Raw genomic sequence first — 24,591 nt, 5'->3', positions numbered from 1 at the left:
TGTTGTTTTCTCTGTGCTGATATATTTAGGGCAACAAAAAACTGTTCCCTGAGCCCTTTGATACACACACAGCTATCACAGACTGGCTGACTCCATACCCATGAATAGAGACAGAGCAGTCTAACAAATTCTGTATTTCCCACCAATTTGTAAGACAAAACTTTCACATAATACAAATCTCAAACAAAAGCAAAATGATTCACTCTGTAGCTACTTGTGGCAAGACTATGAAAGAAGTCCAGAAATCAAAGTTCAACATAAAAACTGTGCCCAAAAATATCCCCTTTGTTCACATCCCACCAAACAAGAAGAAACAAACTATCAAAAATGCTTTTCTTCTGGTATATGCAGTACTGTTAAACACATTTCATACATGCATTTCAGCTATTCCTGCTAACTACAGAAAAGGTTTTATGAAGTGATAATCAGGCAAATTCTTGACTTGGTTCAATGAAGCCAATTCAGACCAAAGTGGCAATAAGAGTAAAGTACAAACAACTCGCAATGTACTGAGTTAGCAGCTTAGCTTAAAGGTATCAGGAAAGTGGAAGTTAAATTAATGCTTTTATGAATGAAAGTAAACAAAACTTGCCTCATTCCTTCCCACCCACAACCCTTCCCTCCTGTTTTTAACTACAGTTAACTGCCTTGAGGCAGCCACCCCAAAAGTCAATAGACACAGCCAATGCTAGGATTCAACAATCCCAAATATGAAGCTAATAGTTGAATATGAACACTAATAATTTAAACTCTCCACAGATGTTAAAACGTGGAACTAAATACAAATGATCTGGTATTAATTCATTATCACAGAGTGCAATTCAGCATAAATGGAATGGTTCAGTAACACATACAATTCTGATTTAGTATAGTACTTGGAAAAAAAACCAACAATTTTTTAAAAACTGATTCAACATCTTAATGATGAGAATGATCATTTCCTGATTGATAACGATGCTGAAGGTTTTATATGCAAAGAGAACATTTCACAGACATGCTATTTAGGGAAAAATACATTAATTTTAAAATAATTTGGTAGCTGGTGTAGTAGTAATATCCATTAGAAAAAAAAAAAAGAAAAGAAAAAAAATGAGAACCTGCAATTACAAATAACAAGCAAATTTAGAAGCGGGAATATTTATCCAATGATAAGGTGCAGGCTTCCTTACACTGAATCAAGACAGGACAGCTTCACGACATAGTGTTTTAGACTAGCTCAGCCAGAAGATATGAGCCTAACACAGTAATCACTCGGTGAAGCTTTAGGCCTTCTCTTACATACAATGTCAAAGATCATAAGTATCTGTTCTAGTTCTAAACTACAGAACACAATATTTATTTTTTCGTTATTGATTTTTTGTGTTGCATATTCAGTGGCCAAGAGTAAGAAAGCTAACATTAAGACACAGATATTGCACTAGCCTATTTCAAAATCTGTACTGTGCAGGGCATTGACATATATTTAATCTCAAGAGGACAAATAAGAACCAAAATTCTACACTCCTTCATGTCTTTTTGTACAGAACAGCCTAGCCTTGCATCTGCACTTCCAGTCATCATTACAGTTGAAATACATGCGTATTCACAGGGCTGAAACTCTATTACATACTGCTACTCACCAGGGTAACTCCATCATCATTCTTTTGATTCACGCTTCCTCCACTTGCTATGAGCTGTCGGACATCTGTAAGCATTGTCATAGGTCTCTGTATCTTCATTTGACGCAATGAATTCAGCTCGACACCTGGAAAAATGAAAGATCTAAAACCTTCTGCTATTCCATTCATCAGTCAAGAACACATATGATTTTGTTTCCTGGTTTTGTAAAAGGCTAGTCATCATTTAATTAGACTTCAGTGTATATTTACAGAACATGTTTACTTGCTCATATTTACCAACAAACTGATTCATATCTTTATTTATCAGTCACTACATGGATGATTTAATGTCATTCAGAAATAACAGATAAATGGTCGTGATCCCGTTAACTGGCAAGAGCAGTTGTAGGCAAAGCAGTTGGAATATCATTAAATCCACTGAACCTGTGAGAAGTAAAACAGCTGTGAATGGGAAAAAATCACTTGAGGGAAGCCACTCCAAGTCTTTAGGACTTACTGAATGAATATTATTTTTGACTGCATTCTTTCACCCTTCTGTATTCATTACAGTGCCCCAGACCAACCTCTCATATCTGTCAGCTCAACTGCTTGAGAGATTGTGAAGTGAAGCAAGTGACATTAAAACTCAACACTTTTTTATTTGCCTAGGTTATTTTTAGCCAGGATTAGTTTTCCAGCTGGGCCTGGACCACTGCAAGGCCCATAAACCTAGTGAAAATGTGGTCTGGAGGCAGGAACAAATGGGAGGGGATGAAAGGAATGAAGAGCCTGGGACCGCTTGAGTCAGCATTGCTATTGAAAGAAACACTTGTCAAAGTACAGCTTTAAAAGGAAGATACGCAAGGAAGTCTATATCCAAAAGAAAGCATGGCCTCCAGTCTGAAGAGACTTAAAATTAGAAACGGAGGGTACAACAAAATTGCTGAGTGGTTAAATTTGCAACTGGCTTTGGCTTGATTGGAATATCTAACCAAAATTCAGGGCTTGATTCTTCTGCTCATAACTTCCAGTGGTCATTTACATCCATATATAGAAAATGTAATATGAATATAAAAATCTTTCCTCTCTGCCATGGTCATGACATAACAAAAACCATACGAATAAATGATTTCTTGGTTCTCTTCCACATTTGTCAGTGAGCTGAAAAGTGACAAATAATAAATTAAATTAAATAATAAGTATGTAGCTTAAATATTTTTACTTGAATGATTCATTTAGCATTTACTTTTCAACAATTCCTGCAGGGTTTTCTTCATTACTAAAAGGAAAAGGACTGAAGCATGTTTCAGGGTAAAAGCATATTTAAAGTCTCATAGTTTAAAGCTATGCTGGAGCTCACACAAATGGGTATACCACATGTAGTCCAGCAAAGAATCCCATTAATTTTCTTTCTCTAACATGCTATTCTACACATTGCTCTATGTTCTGAATTTTATTTGCATGCAGCACCTTAAAGAGTTTCAGCTCTAAGGTGAAGTGTTCAGAGCAAGAACACTGTCTCGCTGATCACATTTACTTATCTCTTATTTTCATACTTGCCACCCAAATGATACTAAATGATACCAAATGTAAAACACAAATGTGAACCTAAACTAGAGAAAATGAGACATGTTCTGCACCTGGACTAAAACCTGTGCTCTTTCACATAAATTCAATTCAGACAAACATATATTTGTATTGACAGCTTAAATTAGATAACCACCCAAAAGCAGACTGTGCAAACATATATTGACTGACAGTCGCAAGACTGGGACACAATGTAGGTTTTATATATGACATTCTGAGTACCTCCTAAGAATCAATGTATTTATTCATTTTGTCAGAATAGAATTTTTTATGCCTTCATCGCATTTCACAGTAATAACTTAAACCTACCTCACGACAGTTACAAATTACTGATGTCATGTTATTTTACCTTCCCGTTTCTTCCTAGCTCCTGCTTTTTGCAACAGTAAATTGATAGTTTAACATACTTGCCCTAGTAGCCGAACTCTCTCAAATGCAGAAGTTTAAATTTCCAAAACGCTAAATAGTGAAGGACTACATACACCCCAAATTAGTCATCATTTCTAACACTGACTCTACTTGTTAAGCACATTATATAGAACAAAAAGCTGAAACAAAACTTGCCTGGCCATGATTAAGCTCTATCTAATGCTGTCATGTAAGAAAGATTAAAATATATGTAATATATAAAATATATGTATAGTTTTATACCTGATGAAAAAGGCCATTTTAAATTACTACTGACAGAATTTATGTCAATTTTTGTCTTCCTTTTGATGTCTCCACTAAGCAACTACAGTAAGTTCTGATTTTCAAGGAGAGAGGTGATAGGTAGAAATTAATGTACCTTCTGACCATGCAAAATACCATAATACATATAACACTCAAACATGGAAACTATGTTCACAGTTTACAAATTAGAAATACCAGTATCTGATTTTCTTCAGAAAAAAAAAAAAAAAAAAAGGCTGATTGATTGAAATATTGATCCTTGCCTTGCAAAGCACATTTGATAGCACCTTTGTGTACTCTCTGCAGGTCCCCAAAATACCTGACTTGAAAACTTAAGTTCACTCATGCTGAAAGAGGAATCAAGAAGAGTTCAGTCGCATCATTTGCTTTAAACGTTCTAACATACATGTAATTATATGCCCATCAGCTCAGAGAAGATGCATAAACAATGGTACACAAAAGGCACAAGTGAGCTACCTCAGTGACATGTTCCACAGGCTACATTTTAGCAATGTCCAAATGAGTTTTGAAAATGCTACAAGAACAATAGAGATTCCCTTCTGCTGCCTTTATAGAAAATAGAATGAGAACATGGAAAAAAAATATCTAAATTGCAATCACAGAATTGCAGAGTTTTGAATCCCGAGAACTCAGGAAACGTTGGATTTGAGAGGCAAGGCTTCTCCAGTGAGGAACTGAGAATCAGCTTTACCAAGCATGTGCATGAGTCGTTCCCTGAGACTCATACAAAGAGACTTGGTCAGTAATTGCCTTCCCTTAATCAAGTTTGTAATTCTGCAGAGTCCTCTCTCCCTCCCCAGGGAGTGATAGTTTTCATGAGTTTAGATGGAATAAAAAAATGTTACCCATACAGTAACTCTCGCAGTCTGAATCAAAGAATGACCTTCATGTTGCTTTTCAAAGGGAAAATATGGTTTAGATATTCAGCTGAAATGGGACGACAGCCAGCATGAATAGAGGAAGAAAACCAAATTGGCATGTAGTATGGGAACAGATTCACATAAAAAAAAAAAGGAAAGGAAAGTCAAAAAAGAAAGGCATAGGATAGAAAATACACTCCAAATACCCTGTAAAATCAGAAGAGCTACATGTTCTCAAACTCTGCAGGAGATGAGATGGAGAAGGAATAGTTAAAATGGTAGTGACCCTGCAGAGCACAGCACTGGGTGACGAGTGTCAGTGCTGATGACAAGCAAGAGCATAACCTAAAAGCTACAAAATGTATCACTTCTCCACATTTACGAGAAACACCTGAAAAGGCCATTTCATTTACTTTGGCTCTCTCCCCCTTTCTGGGATATGGCTATAGAACTGACAACCCAAAGGAATGTAAAAACCTCAGATAAAAAAGGGGAAAGTAACTTTCATTTAAAGTAGTAAAGCAATACATGGCAAACAGAACTGAAAATTGCTATAAAAATATTTTCCTCAGAAACATCCATTACTAAGAAGTGTCTCTGTCAGGCAGACACCTGTTTCTGTGACCAAACAAAAGCTCTATACTTGAGGACACCCAGCAGCAACTCTTTTTCTAACTAATTTACATGTCTAATGGGCATGTAGGAGTCTTTAAGAGAGGTCAATATCATCATGTCTTGCAAGTACAAATGTATGGTATAAACCTGAAACAGCTATGAGAAGCCAATTGCTCCTCTAAATTCTTCTCTCAGTTCTCTCACCCTGCCTATATCTGCCCTTCCTGCACCGAGCTGTAATCACAGCAAGGCTCTTCTCACCCAAAGTGTTGATCTATATTCCATAATTCTGGGGATACCATACCTCAGAAGATGTTTTTCTCCTGTGTGGCACAGTACAGGATAAACATGTTCACAAATAATCAGTGAGAAAAAAATAATCATGGTACCATTCTTGATATATTCATTTTCATTCATGATACTATTCATATGTGGCTGTTACTTCATCCAGCTTTATTTGCATAAAGTTTCAGATTTACTGGCCACTTATTAGATAGCTTTACAAAGAGCATCAATTTTGTAAAATTACACAGTTCAGTAGCTCTTGTGAACATCACTTAGCAGCATTATGTGCATCTGATTTTCAAAGTTCAGGATGTGAACAGATATTTTTCAGCAACGATTATTATGTGAGAAGAGAAGCCAATATTTTCAGTATGTGCAAAAGAATGCATACCCACAAAACTACTGAGGGTATAGCTCTAATTCATTACAGAAGTACTGACTGATGGCTGTCACTGGGTTTTACATGTTTGTCTTTAAAGCTATTATTATATATGCTGTCAAAGCAAATGAATGATGTTTAGGTTATTTCTTTTTACTCTGAAAATCTATCAGAAATGAAATTCCTGTTTTCCCCTTATGTAGACATCAGAGTGATAATTCTCCCACTCTAGTGAAAAACACTCTCTCTTCTATAATATGGATGCTGATGACCCATCTAACTAAAATTAGTTACGTGAATTCAGTCTCTTCTTAATTTGTATGATAACAAAAATAACTCATTTATTTTAACAGACTGGCACAATCTCAAGGCTTAATCCTAAAGCATTCATCTGTGGAGATGTCTTGCATGTTTAATTTATTTGTAATGTTAATACTAGAATGCAGAAGCAAAAGAAGTGTGTCATCACCTGGTTACTTGAGATAAGCATCATGTCTTAAACTAGCTAATCATGTACAATACTTCTGTACTCAATATTTCTCTGGAAGTTCCTAATGTTATGGTTGGATGTTTTTGTGAGAGAGCTGTACGATCAGGCTACTCAACAAGTGCCAGGGAACATGGGGCAGCGTCCTCGCTGCCCAGGGCACAGCCTCAGCATACCCAACAAGAAAATAGGCCAGGTCTGGTGATCTGGGAATCTGGGCCAACCAACAGTCCTGTGACGCCAGGAAGCCAAGACAGTGGGTAAGGGTCCAAGACATGGCTCAGGCAAGGACCAAGGGCAAAGGCCTGAGCCTAAACATGGCTCTTGAGCCAGGGGATGGGTGAAAGATCATGACAAGGCATCTCCCAACTCCATCCCACTACTGAGCGGTCCTCTCAGCTAACTGTTCCCCAGGCTACACGGCTCTACCACATCAGAGGTGGCCTCGAGCACAGGCAGCCAAACCCCTAGGAGTGTGGTGAACAGGTTGCAGGACCTGTGGGTACATGCAGGACACTGACAACTTTTTTTCTAACTTGCTGAAGGTTATAATTGGCCTTGGGAAACCTGATCTACTGTGTGGCATCCCTGCCCATAGCAGAGGGGTTGGAATTAGATGGTCTTTAAGGTACTTTCCAGCCCAAGCCATTCTGTGATTCTATGATAATTTTAGGAATTCTATAAATGTTGGTCTTTTATTTCTGATGGTAACAGAATTAGATTGTTCATCAGTAAGCACTTCAAAAGGATACTAAAAGGCCATCCCTCATTTCTGATGTTCTTCACAATTTTTTTCAAATATCTGTAAAGGCTGTTAGTCAAGGAGATGCCTGTTTTCCTTCTAGAGTCACTTACAAAGTAGAACATAACCTACTGACAATAACTTAAAATGTTAATTCAAGTGCCAAAAGTCTGCACAGTGAGTTTAAAGGCTCTTCCTTTGATAAAAACATATGGGTAACAAAATGTTTCCATACGATGGATTTTTTTTTCTTTAATTGACCACACATTTACATGCTGGAAGCACACAAATAGTAAGAGGAGTCTGAGATCTGAAAGTCAGTTCCTCAAAAGTTATAAAATATAAAAGCTAAGGTAGTCTATTGAAGATCATAATAAAAAATACAAAGGCCAAAGGAAGACAGATGAACACTCTCAAATACGACATTTTGGATGTGTCGCATTTTCTGTGTGGTTCATTTTTAGGACATGAAGGGATCTAGTGAAACATGAAGTTTAGTCCCCTGGTTCTCACAGGCAACATTGTCACCTATCCCTTTATCAGCATTTAATCTAGCTCTACACAGAAAATTGATTATTTGTGTGTTATAGTCCTACAGGTAGGTGATTCCCAACCAAGAAACAGAGTGAAAAGCTTTAAACTACCCTGAGGCTGTTTGGTGTTGGTTGCCTGATTTTCTGTCAACCTACTGCATCAACATTAGTAGTAGAAAACTTACAAGCAGACATTTACATCACTTTGCACATGGTTCAAATAATAATAATAATAATAATAACAACTTGTATATGTTGACACTGTAGTCCATTCTGATTATAGTATGTTAGCAATAATTCCTTAAGGCCTATGAAAAGCCTTTCATAGCTTTAAACATGAAAGTCTAGAAAAGTTCTTTTATGAAATGATATTGATCTGTAGCAATGGCTTTTCTTGAGTGCACTAAGGAAACAGTACGTATTTTTTTCCCCTGTTGGATTACCACTAGATCTTTTTAAGGGTTTCTATAACACAACCTGAATGTTAAGAATATTTTGGCATCCTTTCTTTTTTTTTAATTACTAGCAATTAAAACTGGTGAAATATATACATATCTGAGATTTTCGTATTGTTCTTATTTTCATAAAAAGTACCAGTGTTGAGAAACACATGACCAGATGTATTTGGTATAGGTGTCTAGGCTTTGGTAGCACAAGGGTTTGCAGGGCTGGCTGGTGTAAGAAGAGGCAAGGGTCTGCCCCGTGATGGAGACAGCCTGTTCCAGACGGCTCCAGTGGGCCCACTGCAGGGCACAGCTGAGCCCATCACTAAGATTTGTAGTGCAGTTGAACAGATCCAAGTTAACATTAGACTAGATAGGTTGGATGCTATAAGTCAGGTAGGCATGGAAGGGAATTATTCAAGAAAGCTGTCTGGGAAGCTGAAAAAATATTTAAGCAGCTGGCTATGCCAAACTTAAGGCCTGCAGGGCTACCAATTTAAATGTGGCTTGCTTAGGCCTGTATGAAGTAAGACTAAAGTGCCTTTATACTTCCAGAAATAAGAAGGGAGGAGTTCATTAACCTATGACCTCTCAATATGTACCTAAGACACTAAACAACAAGAATGCTTATCAAATGATCATACATTGAAACACAAAATTGGAACCATCACTTATATAGAAATGTCACATTTGCTATCTTCCCTGAGATGCTTTACTGACATTTTAATGTTTCCACAAAACAGACAAATAGTAAGAAAGATAACTTAAATTCTACCTTGCTAATAAAGAAGGGAGATAAAAGAGGTTTCAGTGTTTCCTCTAAAATAACCTTCAAAAAAAGAGGAAGGAAATAATGGTTTAGCCCATATAAGTATAATCAGCAACTGGAAGCAGTAAAACTACCCCAGTGATAAAATCTGTAAGAAATTACAAACATACAAGACTTCTAAGAACTTTAATGTTCCCAATCAACAAAGTTTTCTGTAGCATCAAAACTGATTGTTCCAATCCTACTTTGTTTCATAAAAGTAAATTGATAGCTTCTTGTTTTCCTGTTAGCTGAGCTACATGGCACGTGATTTTATTTTTCTTTGTGAACTCCACCATAAAAAGCAATGACAGATGATTACAAACGTACAGAGTACAGATGATTTTACACAGCAATCTTAATGCTGTAAATCAGGCTGCACTAAGGAATGGAAAATATTAAGGAAACCTTTTAGGAATGTAGGGGAAGTACAGAGAATAGGGAAACATGCCCTATACATTGTATTTACAGGGTGAGACTATACAAGGGTGTTTCACAACACTACAGGCTGGGGATGCTATTTACTACAGGATCAGATAACGCTCTTGTGCAACAAGATCTTTGGCCGTAACATTGCTCCATACGCATGCAGGTGTGCATGGGGATTATTGCTATGATGAGGGCTTCATGAAAACAACCCTCAGAGAACCCTTTATTTTAGGCAATTCAAAATAATTCATACTTATCCACAAAGCTTTATTTCCTCCAGTGATTCCCTTATCAACTATAATGTTTTTAACTACAGTAGAATATTTAAATACTTCAGAAGATACTAATTAAATTCTAACAAGTAAGTGCAAAACAAGGTTTCTTTGTGATGCATATAGTTAGGGAAGAAGAGTAGCAGACCATTGAAGGTGATGAACCAAACTTATGATGCACCTGTTTAATGCACCAATGATCTATGGACCAAGAGTATAGGACCTGACACTAAGAGTGATTTCCTTGCCAAGTTTAACTTAACTTTTAAGTATTCATTAACACAATACAATTTAACTTAGTTTATGTTAAAGCATATTTCTTATATGGAGACAATGTGAAATTACACATTTTTCTATCACTGCTCTTTGTTTTTTCTGCTTAATACATTTTCCTCAGTTTTATGATGAGCCCCTTAAAATGTTAATTACAGTCAAAAGCAATACTAGAAAAGTCACTTCAGAACCTGTACCTAAATTTGGAAAAACAAATGCTTTTTTCCAATACAGATGCTGTAATCTACAACTTATTAAGCATATTTTATAATACAAATCTAGCTACATTTTCTCAGTGCAAAACCAAACAAACAATAATATTTTGAAATAAGTAATAAAGTTGCATATACAATTCCATTCAGAAGATTTGCAGAGATTTATATTTAACATATAAAAGCATACTCTGATGGTATACATAACTCACATGGGAAATGAAATAAAATGTAAAAATTACTTCTGACATCATTCAATTAGTTGGTTTAAAAGCTTCTGCATTACTGCCATTTTTCTGCTTCTAATTAACATTCTAGCATCTCCGTATGAATGGGCAAAGGAAGATCTGACAACAGCCACTGTCACTAACCGGTGTTAGTTGTTCCAATCTGAACACACTGAAAACTTTTGTGATTCCAGATCATATTCCTCTCCTCCATCTCCAAACTAACAGAGTTGCTAACATATGTCAAATCAATATCTGTACTTTTCAACTTGATGTCACGTTCAATAAAAACATTCCAGAATCTGAAGAGCTGACTTACCATTTTCTTCCAAGTACATCAGAAGGATGCTGCTGGATTCAGTCCCTTCTATGGCATAATCAAGTGCAATGTTTCCATTAACATCTTGCAGCAGTACATTCGCTCCAGCCTACATACAAGAACGAAAAACATTTTAAGAGTTTGCAATGAAACCTGAAAACACTGTTGGGGTTCTTATATATATATATCAGGACCAGCTAACGTTCCCATTCAAAAATATTTCAAAACTGGAGTTCTTAGACAGCAGGCTGATTGTAACTTGAAACATTACAAACAAAGCAAAATAAAACAAAAAACACATAAAATAAAGAACTTCTGAACATCAGAAAGGACTGGCTTTGCCAGGGACAGCTGACACTGTTGCCACCCTAGCTGTCCAGCCGGCCTTTACTGCACAGATGTCTGAGCTGCTCATCAGTGAGTTTTGGAACCACCACAGTTTGCAGCACAGCGTTTTAAAGTAAACTAAGCTGTCACCAATTACAGTCTGCCTTAAAACACTACACAGTGAAAACAGCAATGGTTCAAAAAGCTGACTGACAAGCAGCGCAGACACCCAGGCAGCAGGGATGGGCAGACAGCTGGTAGGGGTAACCTTGTCAGCCGGCCCAACCTCTTATGGCCTCATCCATCAATCCAGCCTCACAAAGAACCATCCCTTGCTAAATAAAATTGCCATTTGTCACCAACTGGAGACAATGAAAGCGAGCTTGATGATTTCAATTGTATTCCCTAAAGGAGTCGGTCTGACATTTCTGTAAGTTTCATTCAAAATTCAATATAAAGACACACAACTAAAAGGAGCCATTAGGAGGGGGAGAGGAGGGGATGGGAATAGACACATCAGAAGACTGAAAAGAATATACCATAATGATAAGAAACCTTGTATTTTCTATATTAAGTACAGTTACTGTTACAATTTGCACTATGAAGGGCTTAAAAAAAAATATGAAAGCTCTCTTCATATCCCTGAAAATATTATAAATGTCTTGTGGACATAAAAGTTTACACTACAGTAAAATGTCATGTATCTTCTTTAAGAGGTTATAACTTTAATTCATTTCAAATGTTCTCTCTATGACTTTTAACTGAAAGGAATTATGAAATAAGAGTGACCTCTGGTAAATCTAATTACTTTTCTTACCAGCTTGTATGATAAAAGTTTAGCAAATAAAAATGAGGAGCACTAAGGACAGCCTTTCTTAAAACCACTGTGGCAGAGGTCAACTGTAATAAGGAATTATTAATAGAAGGTATGACTGCTTCTTTCAGGAGCTTACACTTTAAGTACCATATCAAAGAAACACTTAATGGGGTCAGCTCCTGGATCAGAGTGAAATACAGCATCACAAACTAGCAAATTCATGTGGCTTTCATGTCATCAAATGTAAGGTGTTGGAACTGGACTGCTAGTCTGAGCTAATCTCCTGGGTTCCCTTTGTAGTGACAATGGGACAGACAGGCATCAAAGAATGACTCACTGCAGCTGTCTCAAATACCTGAGATATCCCACAATGTGATAGACTATCCAGCAAAATAACCTATCCTGCTATGAAGTATATTACTTTCTTTTAATGTCTGTGTTGCTACACTGCCTGTAAGGGAAACCTAGACAGCAAATTTAGATTAGATGCATATCTGTTAGATGGCTAAATGAGATTAGATGAGAGTAGTTGACTCTCATGCTTAGTGAAAAGGAACAGAAGACTTACATGGAAGGAGACTTACAAGGTATAAAATGTTACATTCATTATAGTGCTATAAAAATAAATGATGAAGTATGGATTTGAAGATCATAACCTCTTTATAGAATAGCTTAATAACTATTTACTACACTTGTTCCACTATTGAATAGCATGATTTTTTGTTTTGCTTCTAAGAGTTTGCTGATAATAGTAGAGTCAACAAAGTAACATACTTCTGTATCCAGTTGACTTGCATGCAGTAAAAAAACAAACTCTTGAAGGTACATATACTTCCTTGCATGTAAATAATCTCTATGCAATGCCAGAACTAGTTCAGGAGAACAATAATAAATCTACAGAATTTTCTTCCTTCTTGAGCTAAGAAGACAAAAGACCTTTGACACTAAACTCAGGAAAATTAGGAAATGAACCAGCAGCACACTTTTCATTCCTTCTCTAAGATGTAATGTCATTGAAAGGAGAATGTAACATCAAATTACTCAGCTTCAAGTAATTTTTTGGTAGTTCTACATTAACTTATTTCTTCAGAAATGTGCACAATGAACTGCACTCAAGCAGAAGGTCAAGGCTGGTACAAGCTGGGACAGCAGAGATAGGAGAGGCTCTCAGAACTCAAGTGAAGAGGCAATTCTGGACAGTGATATGGTTTTAAAAGTAGCATCTTTCTTTAAAAATAAATTCTTTGTGGCTTTTAATAATAAGCACTTTTAATATGGTGTATCTGCCACTCCTCCCAGTTTTGTATCACCAGCTAACTCTCCGAGGTTGCATTCTAGCCCATCGTCTCCGTGATTAATGAAGATGTTGAACAGGATTGGACCCAGTACCAGCCCCTGGGGTACACCACTGGTCAGCTGCCTCCAGCTGGACTGTGGGCTGCTGATCACAACCCTCTGGGCCTGCCCAGCTATGCAGCCAGGCTTCAATCCACCTCACTGTCTGTTTCCCTAAACTCAGCTACCACTTAATCTATGAGGATGCCATGGGAGACTGTGTCAAAAGCCTCACTACAGTAAACAACAGCCACTGCTCACCCACCAAGCTAGTCACCTCATGGGAGAAGGCTGTATTACCCATCTGACCACACCAAATCTAGTTTTAAAGACTCTATCAAATGTTTTGAGAATAGCCACGAATACTACTATTTATAAAGTCTGTCACTGGCCAGAAAACAAGTGTTCAGTCAGGAAATTTTACTTCAGTTAACTTATTGCCCTCCACTTCTTTGGCCTTTCTCTCCCACCCCTGTTGCCTCAGTGTCTTTCCTGCTTCCTTCCCTTGCCACTCGTTGGGTGTCTCCCCTGCCCTGCCAACATCTCCCATGTCCCCTGCATTTCTTCTAGCCATTACCAGCCTTTCTTAAATACATTTTTCAGAGGTGACATAAACTCCCCCTGACGCTCCATTCCATTTCGGCACACTGCGGGCTGGTTTTGCTCACAGCAGAGCTGGCTGGAACTGGCTGTGCCCTGCGCGGGGCAGCCATGGCTCCTTCCACACAGGCCATCTGCAGCCCCGCTGGCAGCCTGCCCACTATAAAACTCCAGCATGCTCCGCAAAGCAAAGCAGTTCTGGGTACAACTTATGAAAAAAGATAATCTTTTTGTCTCGTGAGAGGAGCCGTCTGATTCAGGAGCACGTAATTCAAAGATCTCAGTACACACAAAGGCAGGTACTGGAAATTGTTGTTAAGCTCAGCTTCTTTGGTGCATTCCCAAAAATAGTTCTTAATTCTATTTCTGTGCTTAGCTGTGCTTTCAAAGAGGTCCTGAACTGAAATAATCCACCTTCGTGAAAGACATCTGAAAAAAAGAAAGTAAGAAAAAAAACACCCTAGATTATCCAATTATTTTTTCTGTCTACATGGAAACAAAGCTGAGAAAAGGTACATAGATAAAAATTGCTTCCCTTCTCACAAGGTTTTATTTTTCCCTCATTTTCCTCTCTTTCACATGAGGCTGTGAAAGACAGACTTCCCACTGTAACTATTTCAAATTAAGTTGCTTATGGGCATTTTTTTTCAAGGGATTCTCATTATTGAACCAGATTTTGGTATGCATACGGATGGAAAACTTATAGTTATTTATCATTAGAACACACAAACCAAACAAATGAAGAACAAATTAATTAATCCAGGTACATCTGAAGTGTTGCCAATCTATAAATAACCTTTTACAATTAGTCAAAATATGAATTTAATTTAAATTTGGTGATAAAGCCACTGTAGCACATGAGAAGCATAGGATTTCCCAGATGATTTTACCAGCTCGTCAGACACTTTTTTGCCAATAATTGATATTCAGTTGCGTAAAAAAAAAAAAGTCAACTACAACATACTCTTCATGTTAATTCAGGAAACATGGGGAACCCCTAATAAATTTGTATTTTGCATTTTGCCACACAGGAACATGCACGTACACTGTACACGGCACACATGCTACTGAAACCTGTGGAAGCATGATGACCTTAGTTCAGGGAAAGGGGAGACATTCAGAGACATGCAAAGCAGCTGATGGCAAGTAAGGAGCTCGTTTCCTTTAGTGGTACAGCAGCAGTTTTCACAGCCACCAAAGACAGACAGACTAGAACTCTTCTCTTTTTGTTGCAATAACAAAATTTCCCATGAACGGGAAACTTTGAGTTTTAAACAACTGCAGTTAAAATCCATAAATACATTGCGCTACCATCCAAAGGTAGACAATTTTACTGTATTTCCCTTTCTAAGTGAATGGCACAATATCCCATTAAAAAAAAAAAAAAAAAAAAAAAGGTTAACAGGTTGTCAGTATGATGCAAATTGTACACTCCAATATTTCCAAGTGTATATAGTATGGAGCATATCCGCTTGTTCACTGATTACATATTTGCCTGCAATGCATTGGAAATTCCTCACTGTTAAATGTGACACAGACTTTTCAGGTCCTCAGCATTCTTTTTATTCCCAGACATCTCTCAGCTAGCTATGGTAGGTCCTATAAGAGGATTTGAAATCTTATTTTCTAATTAAAATGCAAACGTTCCATTTAGCTTCTTGTATGAGTGAAGAAAAGATGGCAATACTAAAGGTGCAAAAAAGATGACAGATGCTCACACAGGTAACTAACCGATAGTGGTCGGGGCAGAATAAATGAAAGAATAATAAATAAAATCAAATAAATAAATAAAATCAAATAAATAAAAAAAAATAAAAAATAAAAGAGAAAAATAAATAAATGAAAGAGAAGTAAACTAAGCAGCACAAAAGCAGTAGTCTCAAGCAGAAGTACAGACAGAGCATGACAAAGATGCAGAACATGTTGCAGGTAACAGATGCCACAAACATTGTACATTTAGTCCAAACTCAGATGGTCAAGATCGTGCTAAAGTATGAGTGTTACTGTTACATATATGGCCTTATAAGACAGACAGTAAGAAACCTAGATATATCCAGCAATGCAGACTATCTGCATATAGTTCTAATTTGTTCCTAGGTTTCTGTTTGTAGCTCTTGAAGGAACTAAGACGAATAGTTTCCCCAGGCTATTAGAGTTTCCAAAGTTCTATGCACACTTACAGTTTAAATACAAAATGCAGTACCTTATTTATTCCATTTCAGTTCAAATATTTTATCCACCCACTGGAATTCTGCATGCAGTGCTCAGCATAGCATGTACAAGAAGTTACTGGCTTACCCATTCTCAACACATCTTCATACTCCAGTCATTTCTCATAAAGAAGATGAATGTCTTGAAAAACTTTATCCAATATATCCCATAAGTTATAAAAAATATTTCTGAGAAAAATATTTGTCTTCAATGATAAATTGCTTCATTTTAGGAAGACTTTGAAGGGAATAGGTTATAAAAAATGCTCCCGCAGAAACCTGATTCAATATACAGAATGCAAAATGCAACTGAAGTGCATGCACTGCTATGTGGAACAACATCTATACGCAGAAAGACCATGTGAGAGTGAACGCTGGTAATCAATAACAACTGAGTGGACAGCGCCAGATTTGCACAGTGTCCCTGTGTGACCAGATATCAAAGCTTGCTGCCAGAGAGAAAATACTTTTGGCTATTGAAAGGAGAAAAGATTTCACTTCTGGTTCCAGAAACAATGATTCAAAATACTTCAATTTGTGATAGCACTAATTTACTGCACATTTTTTAATCCTGTTTTAATTTCTGCTTTCCTTTTTTGTAGAACATATCATATGTGTTCATTTCCATCAGACTTGATAAAATAGCTTAATTCCACATATACAGAAAAACTGATTACCCTAAAGACCACGTACTGATCACAGAGTGAGGCAGGTTAGATGTGAATGGCTTCACGGTGCCAATCTACACACACACACATTTTTGCGAACACAAAGTAGTTTGAGATGACTTCCCATTCAGTGAAAGAGAAATGAACAACTTCAAATTCACCGGCTACAACTGCAGAATAATCATACTGTGTACATTCCCACTCTAACCTATCACAAGGTCATATCTTTGTATAGCTGAACTTCTGGCTAATTTAGAATAGTACAGGGAAGAAAAACACTTTGCGTACAAGGATGTAGGAGGAGTTGGACTCTTCCTTTCCAAACACTGTTCTGGAAGGTGTGGAAAAAAAAACCAAAACAACAGTTTTTGAAGTCCAAGCTTTATCAGACTTTTTGATTTGCAAGAATTTACAATGATGAATTTACCTTCATCACATAATCACTTGTGAACTGACTGTAAGCATAGCCAGAGTCCTCTTCAGGGTACTCTCCCTGTTCAAGCTACACTTTGCCACTTGGCTCAAGGGCAAAGGTATAAATACAGTCACAAACTCTTAAGAATATTTTGCTGTAGCTATATCCCAGTGGATCAATGTCCAAATTCTCATTAGTAATATAAGGGTTGAATTTAGTCCACATTCTACATTTGGGAATCCTAATTAGTGATACTGTTAACTCATAAGCATACTATTTATTCTGCATTTTCTTAATCAATCTCTCTTTTTTTTTCCATTTTTTTTTTTTAAGAATAATTGAAATCTACAAATTTAACATGCATACTGGCAAGCCTTTAATTAAATGTTTGATTTAGTGTCAGTCTTAGAACTTTCAGCCGTATCGGTGCTATTTACCAGCTGGCTAGTAATCCATGATACTTTTTCTTATTCTCAGTGTTTCTTTTACATCTTACCATGATTCCCTAATGGGAAATATATCTACCTAGCATTACTTGAAATAGAACAGGAACACAGGGATCTTCATTCTAAGGAATGCGTCCTTCTTAACAGATTTTAAAGGATTTCTTCTGTCACTCTGAATTCCACATTATTTTGTTTATCAGCAGCCTAATGTCATCAGGAGAGGTAAAAAACATATTCTCCAAACACTGTAAGGATATAATTAAAGTCTCTTTTGGGGAGGGGGGGAGGGGGAGGATAAGAGCTGTGGGTTTAGATCGTCTCCAGCCATCTCTAACCATCTCCTATATCCTGGCTCAGAGTTCTAGCCACTAGATTTTATGTCCAGAAACATGAAATCATCACAACTCTTTGGATCATAATGTACTCTGATTTAGGCATTCTTAGAGGATTCTTAACTTACTGAGGTTTCTGAAGGACTTGGGAAGTATTGGAACATTACTCCACCTACCTACAGAACTTTAAGGTACTTCCTCTTGATTATGTCCCCAGCTGTGATGCTAGAGCTAAGGCATCCTCGTGCTGACAGGGGTTAGCTGGCTGAGAGAGGACGTTTGAACTGCTTTCTGAACCAGAGTCAGCATCCATTTTAGCTAGAAGCCACGTAGTATCCAGACAGTCTAACTATGATCTACTTTAATTCAAGCTGAAAGTCCGGTATTCTGTTGGAGGCTTAAAATTGTTCTTTCAAAGTTGTGTTCTAAGCAGGTTATTTGAGTATTAGAAAAAAATACGTAATTTATGTTTAATTGTATAATAGAAAGTCCTGAGTATGTTATAAATTAGGAAAAACTCCTTTACCATGAGTGTGGTCAAAGACTGGAACAGGATGCCTAGTGAAGTTGATGCCCCATGCCTGTCAGTGTTTAAGAGACATTTGGACAATGCCCTCAATAACATGCTTTACCTTTTGGTTAGCCCTGAAGCGGTCAGGCAGTTGGACTAGATGACCTTTGAAGGTCTCTTCCAACTGTTCTGCTCTGTTTTATTCTAAAATATTACATGAGATTTTCAGCCATGATCCAGCCACTGCCTCTTTTACCTAGGATTACAACCATGGGGTTGTATGAAGGTAATGAGATACAAAATACAGCCTGAGGAATATGTGCGGATATAAAACAGAAAAAGAAAAAAAAAAAAAGTATGAATGAGACAGAGGCAGAAACAAACTTTGTTTTTAGGTCAGTAGCCACTGATCTCACTTTCCACAGATTCACAATACTAAGCAGAACAGGAACAGTTCTCAAGGCAGGGATCAAAAAAATTAAAAGACTTCACATTAGCAAACCACAGACAATGAAATAAAAGAGTAAATGAGATTGAGCAGCTGTTCTCAGTTCAAAAGCATGTTTTCTTTCCAAATCATTTCAAGAACAGACTTTCTGTAGGCAGGAAATTATTTCACAGAAATAACAATTTAGTTACAAGAAGAACTGGGAAAAAAAAAAAAAAAAAGATGAGGTTTCAGTGATTATAATTAGAGATCCTCTGTTGACAGTTACCCTACTTGTTTCCTGTTGTAATCCAGGTTTACCTATTTAATAAGAAGAAAATGGACAGACACAAGCTGAGTTACCACTTTTCTCTTTTAGGGTATATAGAACAGTATAGAAACTACGTAGTACAGAATCTAGATATTGTCTCTCAGAATGATGATTGCCATCTTACCACTTTCATTTTAACTTTTTCCACATAAATCTTTTTTAAAGTTCCTTCCCCATAACACTGCAGATTGTTAAGATGTCAGCTATATAGCTAATCAATTTCTATCAATTCCAGAGTAAAACAAGGATTCTTGTTCCAGAACAAAAGGTAAAAAAAAGCCCGTGAAAAGCCAGCTACCATTTTCCCCTGAGCAGATTCAGGAGTAGGAGTCTACCACAGGTAGACATACCTATGGTAAACTCCTACTCCTATTACCTATTTCTACTCATTACCTATTTCTACTTTTTTTACTTTTTTTTTCTCCTCCCCCTGGACTTGAAAGAGAATGGAAGAAGGATCACGAATCTTTGCAAGACATCTATAAAGATCTTTAAGTTCCAGTACAGTCCATGGCATGCAGTACAATTGCCTCAACACTGCTCTAGTTTCTACTTTGGCTTTAATGATCCCTCCCAAATAAAAGAAAAGGCATAGTCCCTTTACGGAAGACAGGATTGGGACTGATAGAAAATCATTCCCCAAACAGTAGTATCTGCTATGCAGCTAATCCTAGCAGGCTCTTTTCTTTTACATATCTCAGTGAAAAAACAAATGAATTAAAATTTCAGCTGTACAGAAGCAACATTTCACAAGCCTATTCTTCATCCTTTTAGGGCAATTTCCACCACTGCAGCCTGAGGGGACCTAACTGATGTGTGATTAGATGGGAATTTCAGTAAGCTAAGACTGATGACTGGACCTTCAAAGTATCACAAATAATAAACTATAGCTTCTCTCAGGCAGTTAAGGTACTTGCAGGTAGTTAACTTCCACATCTAAACACCACCATACCCTGACTGTAATGGATACCAGACCTAGGCCTAAGTTTTCCAAAATAATAGGCTTTTTTCCTCAGTGAAATCTGATTTATTGAAACCCAAATTTTTAAAAGTATTGAAGAAATACAAGTGGTGCATAGGAATTTCCAAATTGAAGATATTTTCTTCCTTTCTTTCCAGAGTGTCTCTTTTCAAAATAATTTGAACAAGAACTTACACTCCTTTCAGCATTTCAGAAGTAAAATCTGTGGATCACAAATCAAAATAACAACTGGAAAGACCTAACTGCATCCATCATGCTTGTCATTTGATACCCTAACAAATGGTCCCTGCATGCCCTACATGTGCTTGTGTAGCTACAGAAAAAATGAACGGAACGAATCCTCCTGCTCAGCTGATTTCTTCCCTAGTAGTGCCTCATGTTAAGGCACATTCATGATGACAGGCAAATTCTCCCTTCACACAAACGGAAAAACCTCTCAGTTTCCTTTGTATGGTTCTGCAGAGAGCAAAGCTCTGTAAACTGGGCTGGCCCAGTTGACCTTCAGTCAATGGCTACCTGCAGATCATGTGAAGAGGCTGACTCTATTTCAGGGCTTTAAACTCTGTGCAAGTAGCTACTGTCTATAACCCCATCCTTGGCACACTACCAAAATTATTCTTTCACAAGAAGCAGGAATTGTCTGACACCTGGATAAGGTTAACTTGCAATACAAGTTACATCATAGAAACATAACACTCAATCCCTTATGTCTGTGACAACACAGCCTACATAACCAAAGCTGAATTCTGTGTCTTTTAAGTACTCTCCCGGCACATAAAATAAACCAAAGGCAAGAGACTGACTATCTCCACTAAGGCACACTAAAGTAAAGCAGGGGAGTACTAAGTGCTGTTTTGTTTTGTTTTGTTTTGCCAAAACACTTAAATACTTTCTAAAGCATAAGCATTTATATTAATAAAAAGCTATGCTGTACCATTACTACTGTGTGTGTCTTTTTCCGTCATAGCTACAAGACAGACCAGACAAGGAACCTTCATGCAAATACAGTTGGGAATTCAATCATGTTTGTGCAGCAAGCATCCTTGTGTAAGATCCCTGTAAAAGAATTTCAGCTGACAAGTGAAACCTGAAGTAAAGTTCTTTAATTCGCAGCAATCCTGTGTTTCCACATTGCAGAAAGGAGCACCAAAATCTGAATATGTAACTTAACTCCTGGTCAAAACAGACCTTTTGTTTGTTTGTTTGTTTGTTTGTTTAATCTAGAAAATAGCATTTATGGATGCATGCCAATGTGCATAAAGAACATTACAGCGTTCTGAAAATCCCAGGCATAACCTCTGTGAAAGACTAGCTAAGACAGAATAAAGAAGTGTGCCAATGTAGTGGCTGTTTATAAAAAGCATCATATAGATGTACACATATAAGATCAGTGACATCTAAAGAAATAGTCAGCTCTATTTAAAAACAGATTTGCTGTTGAAGCACTTTAATAAAAATAGTACTTTAAAATCATCAAAGTTCCACAACCATTTTGATAATCAATTTATGAATAACACATTTTTCCTTAAGCTAATAAAATGTAGACAATGTCATTTCACAGAAAGGATTTTCAGTAGAGTTTAAAAAAAAAAAAAAAAACTGTCATGGCACATATTACAGATTGCTTGACAGGCATAGTCTGTTGCACTAATGCATTCAGAAGATAAAAGAATTAGCACTGATGACTGAAAACTAAAGACCAACATTTTCCCATCTGTTTGTGCACCATGGGGACTTAAATTCTGCCCATCAGCTGGAAGGCTTGTAAAAGGCAAATGAAACCTCAGTTCCAGTACTGAACTCTTCTGATAACACTGAGGAAGTGCATTATGTTTTCAGTAACATTTTTCAAAGTAAAATACAACTAAGCATAGAGTAAGAAGATGAAAAGTTAAAATCTACTAGTCCAGAAGCTATCAAATAAAAAATAAGGTACATTTCTGGAGTACTTACTATTTCCATTCCCCAGCAGTACAACTTTTATGGGGTTTGGGAACATCCTATTAATTCTAAGGGCATACAGATGGTTACTTGCATTTTAATTAGCTGACAAGTTGACTTTCATGGTTGTTCATCATATTCTGGCTCCTAACATACATCACAAAGATTTCTTGGAATTTAAGGCTTCCATTTCTGAGCTACATAAGGTCTGATTTCCTTAACTTAGCTGTCCTCAAGAAATCTTTGTGACACTGATTTCCATCAATGAGTTTGGGCCATGGGTAGAACATTTTCAAGTCCAGGACTAAGGCTGTCACATAGCTGTGAGTTTAAACATCCAGTTCTGCAGTGTCTACACATACATTTTATTCAAACAGAAATGACTGGAAACAATCTTGCTCTTGAGATATGCACTTACTGTAACATAAGGCAATATTCCAGCTGCCAGAAAATTGCTTTGCACTTAAAAAACAAGTATGATGATAAAGAACAGTTAGTGAAGACTTCTATCCATGATTCTCATCTCCAAAGCCAAGCATAATACAAAGAAAGCAATATCTTGTATTATTTAATAATTTACGAGGGCACCCATAGATAAATTGGGTCCAAACACCTACTGAATAGTTTTAGTGAGGGTTTCTCAGAAAAGAGACAAAATGATGAGGCATTAGGGTACCTGTAGGGCACAAAAAGCATGAAGAAGCTGCTTCTCTTGGCTTAGTAGACAAAATAATAATAATAATAATAATAATAATAAAGTTCAGTTAGGATAAACAAATGAGTTAGATGGACCAGTTTGAATGTCACAAAAATAAGCTAAGACATACTTTTAAATCTTTTAATTAAATCAAAATTGAGAACACATCTCAGAATTTTTTTTCTCATTGTGATTTAGCATTTTTACTGGAATTCAAGGTAGACTAAAGAAGTGGCAATAAAAGATGATAGCAATTTTTTTGTATGTTATTACAGTACAAAGAAAAGTTCTCTTCATCTAGAACAGCATTCAGTTCTATTTTTAAGACAAAGGATCAGAATGAGGTCAACAACAGAGGTGGCTGAAGTACAGAAGGATAGGTATGTGACTTGATATTGTCATCCCTCATATTATTTGGCCAGAAAAGAGAATTATAAGGGAACCTTCAAAGAGCATTGATGACTAAAGACTAAAATTTCCCCATCTGCTTGTGCACATGGGACTTGCACACTACCCATCAGTTGCAGAGCTTACAGAAAAAAAATGAAATGAATCAAGCACTGAATGCCTCTGATAACAGTATAGCAGCACAATTTATTTTTGACTTTAATTTAATTGTAATAATTAAAAATTATGACAGGCACACTGAAAAATGATCAGTCCCTGTCTCATAACACTGGAACAAAAGGTCACTTTATGAAATTATTGCCTTTTATTTTTAGAACAAATGGAAGATAATTCTCCTTCACACGGCAAGGCGTGAGCCTTTGGACTTCCCTATCAAAAAGTCTTTAAGTCAGACAGTATAGCTAGAATTAAGAATTACTTTATAACCACTAATAAAGCTTGTAATCGCACAAGGTCAACCAATCTCATATTTGGGAAATAAAAAGAACCTGCAGTTAGTGAGAGCTGTCACTTGTGTACAACACTGGACAGTTGGTAAGGTATAATTTTTTTGTAGGCAGCATAGGGGGAGGAGAATTATATTTAGGAAATAAAAAGAACCTGCAGTTAGTGAGAGCTGTCACTTGTGTACAACACTGGACAGTTGGTAAGGTTTAATTTTTTTGTAGGCAGCATAGGGGGAGGAAGCATCCTCTGACGATCAACCACAATACTGTGAAGGACAGGGCATGAACTAAGCTGGAATGAAACAGAATATTCTGAGACAAGACAGCAAGCATCATCTTATACTAATATGTTTCCTATTAAGTTCCATGTGTGTGTGAGAGAGTATGTATAAATACATATATATATATATATATATATATGGGGAAGTATACATAGATATACTCCAAAAAAAACAGCAGGGGAATGTTCTGTCTAGTAGCTTCACTCAGAGTTACAAAGGGTTCCCGACCCTGACCTAGCACTGTTGAAGTAGGAACAAACAAGCCACATGGAGCAGCAAAGAAAGGAAGCTGGTTTTGATGGTTCACTAAAGATTGGAAGCTGGTTCTGAGGAGCTGGTAGCTTCCAGGCTCAGTCTAAATGACATAAACAGTGGAAAATCTAACTAGGGGTAAAACTGAAGTCCTTCTCTAAAAAAATGGTCTTCTCCTTACTCCCTCTGTGTGGGAAACTAGCCTTTTCTTCCCATCTATGCCATCTGTCATATCCGTAGTTACACAACTTGGAAGATACGGATGCTGAATGTTTTGATTTTTGTTCTCCAGTCCATGCTGACATTACATACATGCACATAAATGTGTGCATATATATATATGGAAATTAAATATGCTTCAACTGGCACATGAAAATAAATAGCACTACTTCAGGCATGACAT

The 24,591-nt window shown here is 36.9% G+C and overlaps 1 protein-coding gene across 5 annotated transcripts in view; it reads right to left on the bottom strand.

The window, feature by feature from the left end:
- The window catches only part of MYO16 (myosin XVI), a 383,536-nt gene that overhangs the window by 217,001 nt on the left and 141,944 nt on the right, over positions 1 to 24,591 (bottom strand). For all 5 annotated transcript variants that reach the window (XM_048077900.2, XM_048077901.2, XM_048077902.2 and 2 more), the window contains 2 exons: positions 10,763 to 10,871; positions 1,620 to 1,744 (listed from right to left, as the gene is read on the bottom strand). In XM_048077900.2, coding sequence (XP_047933857.2) covers positions 1,620 to 1,744; positions 10,763 to 10,871 — 234 coding nt within the window. The remainder of the gene's footprint in view (positions 1 to 1,619; positions 1,745 to 10,762; positions 10,872 to 24,591) is intronic.

This window comes from Anser cygnoides, chromosome 1, assembly GCF_040182565.1.
Source record: "Anser cygnoides isolate HZ-2024a breed goose chromosome 1, Taihu_goose_T2T_genome, whole genome shotgun sequence".
Classification (NCBI taxonomy): domain Eukaryota; kingdom Metazoa; phylum Chordata; class Aves; order Anseriformes; family Anatidae; genus Anser; species Anser cygnoides.
The sequence above is the reverse complement of the archived record's forward strand: the minus strand, read 5'-3'. Positions and strand labels throughout refer to the sequence as shown.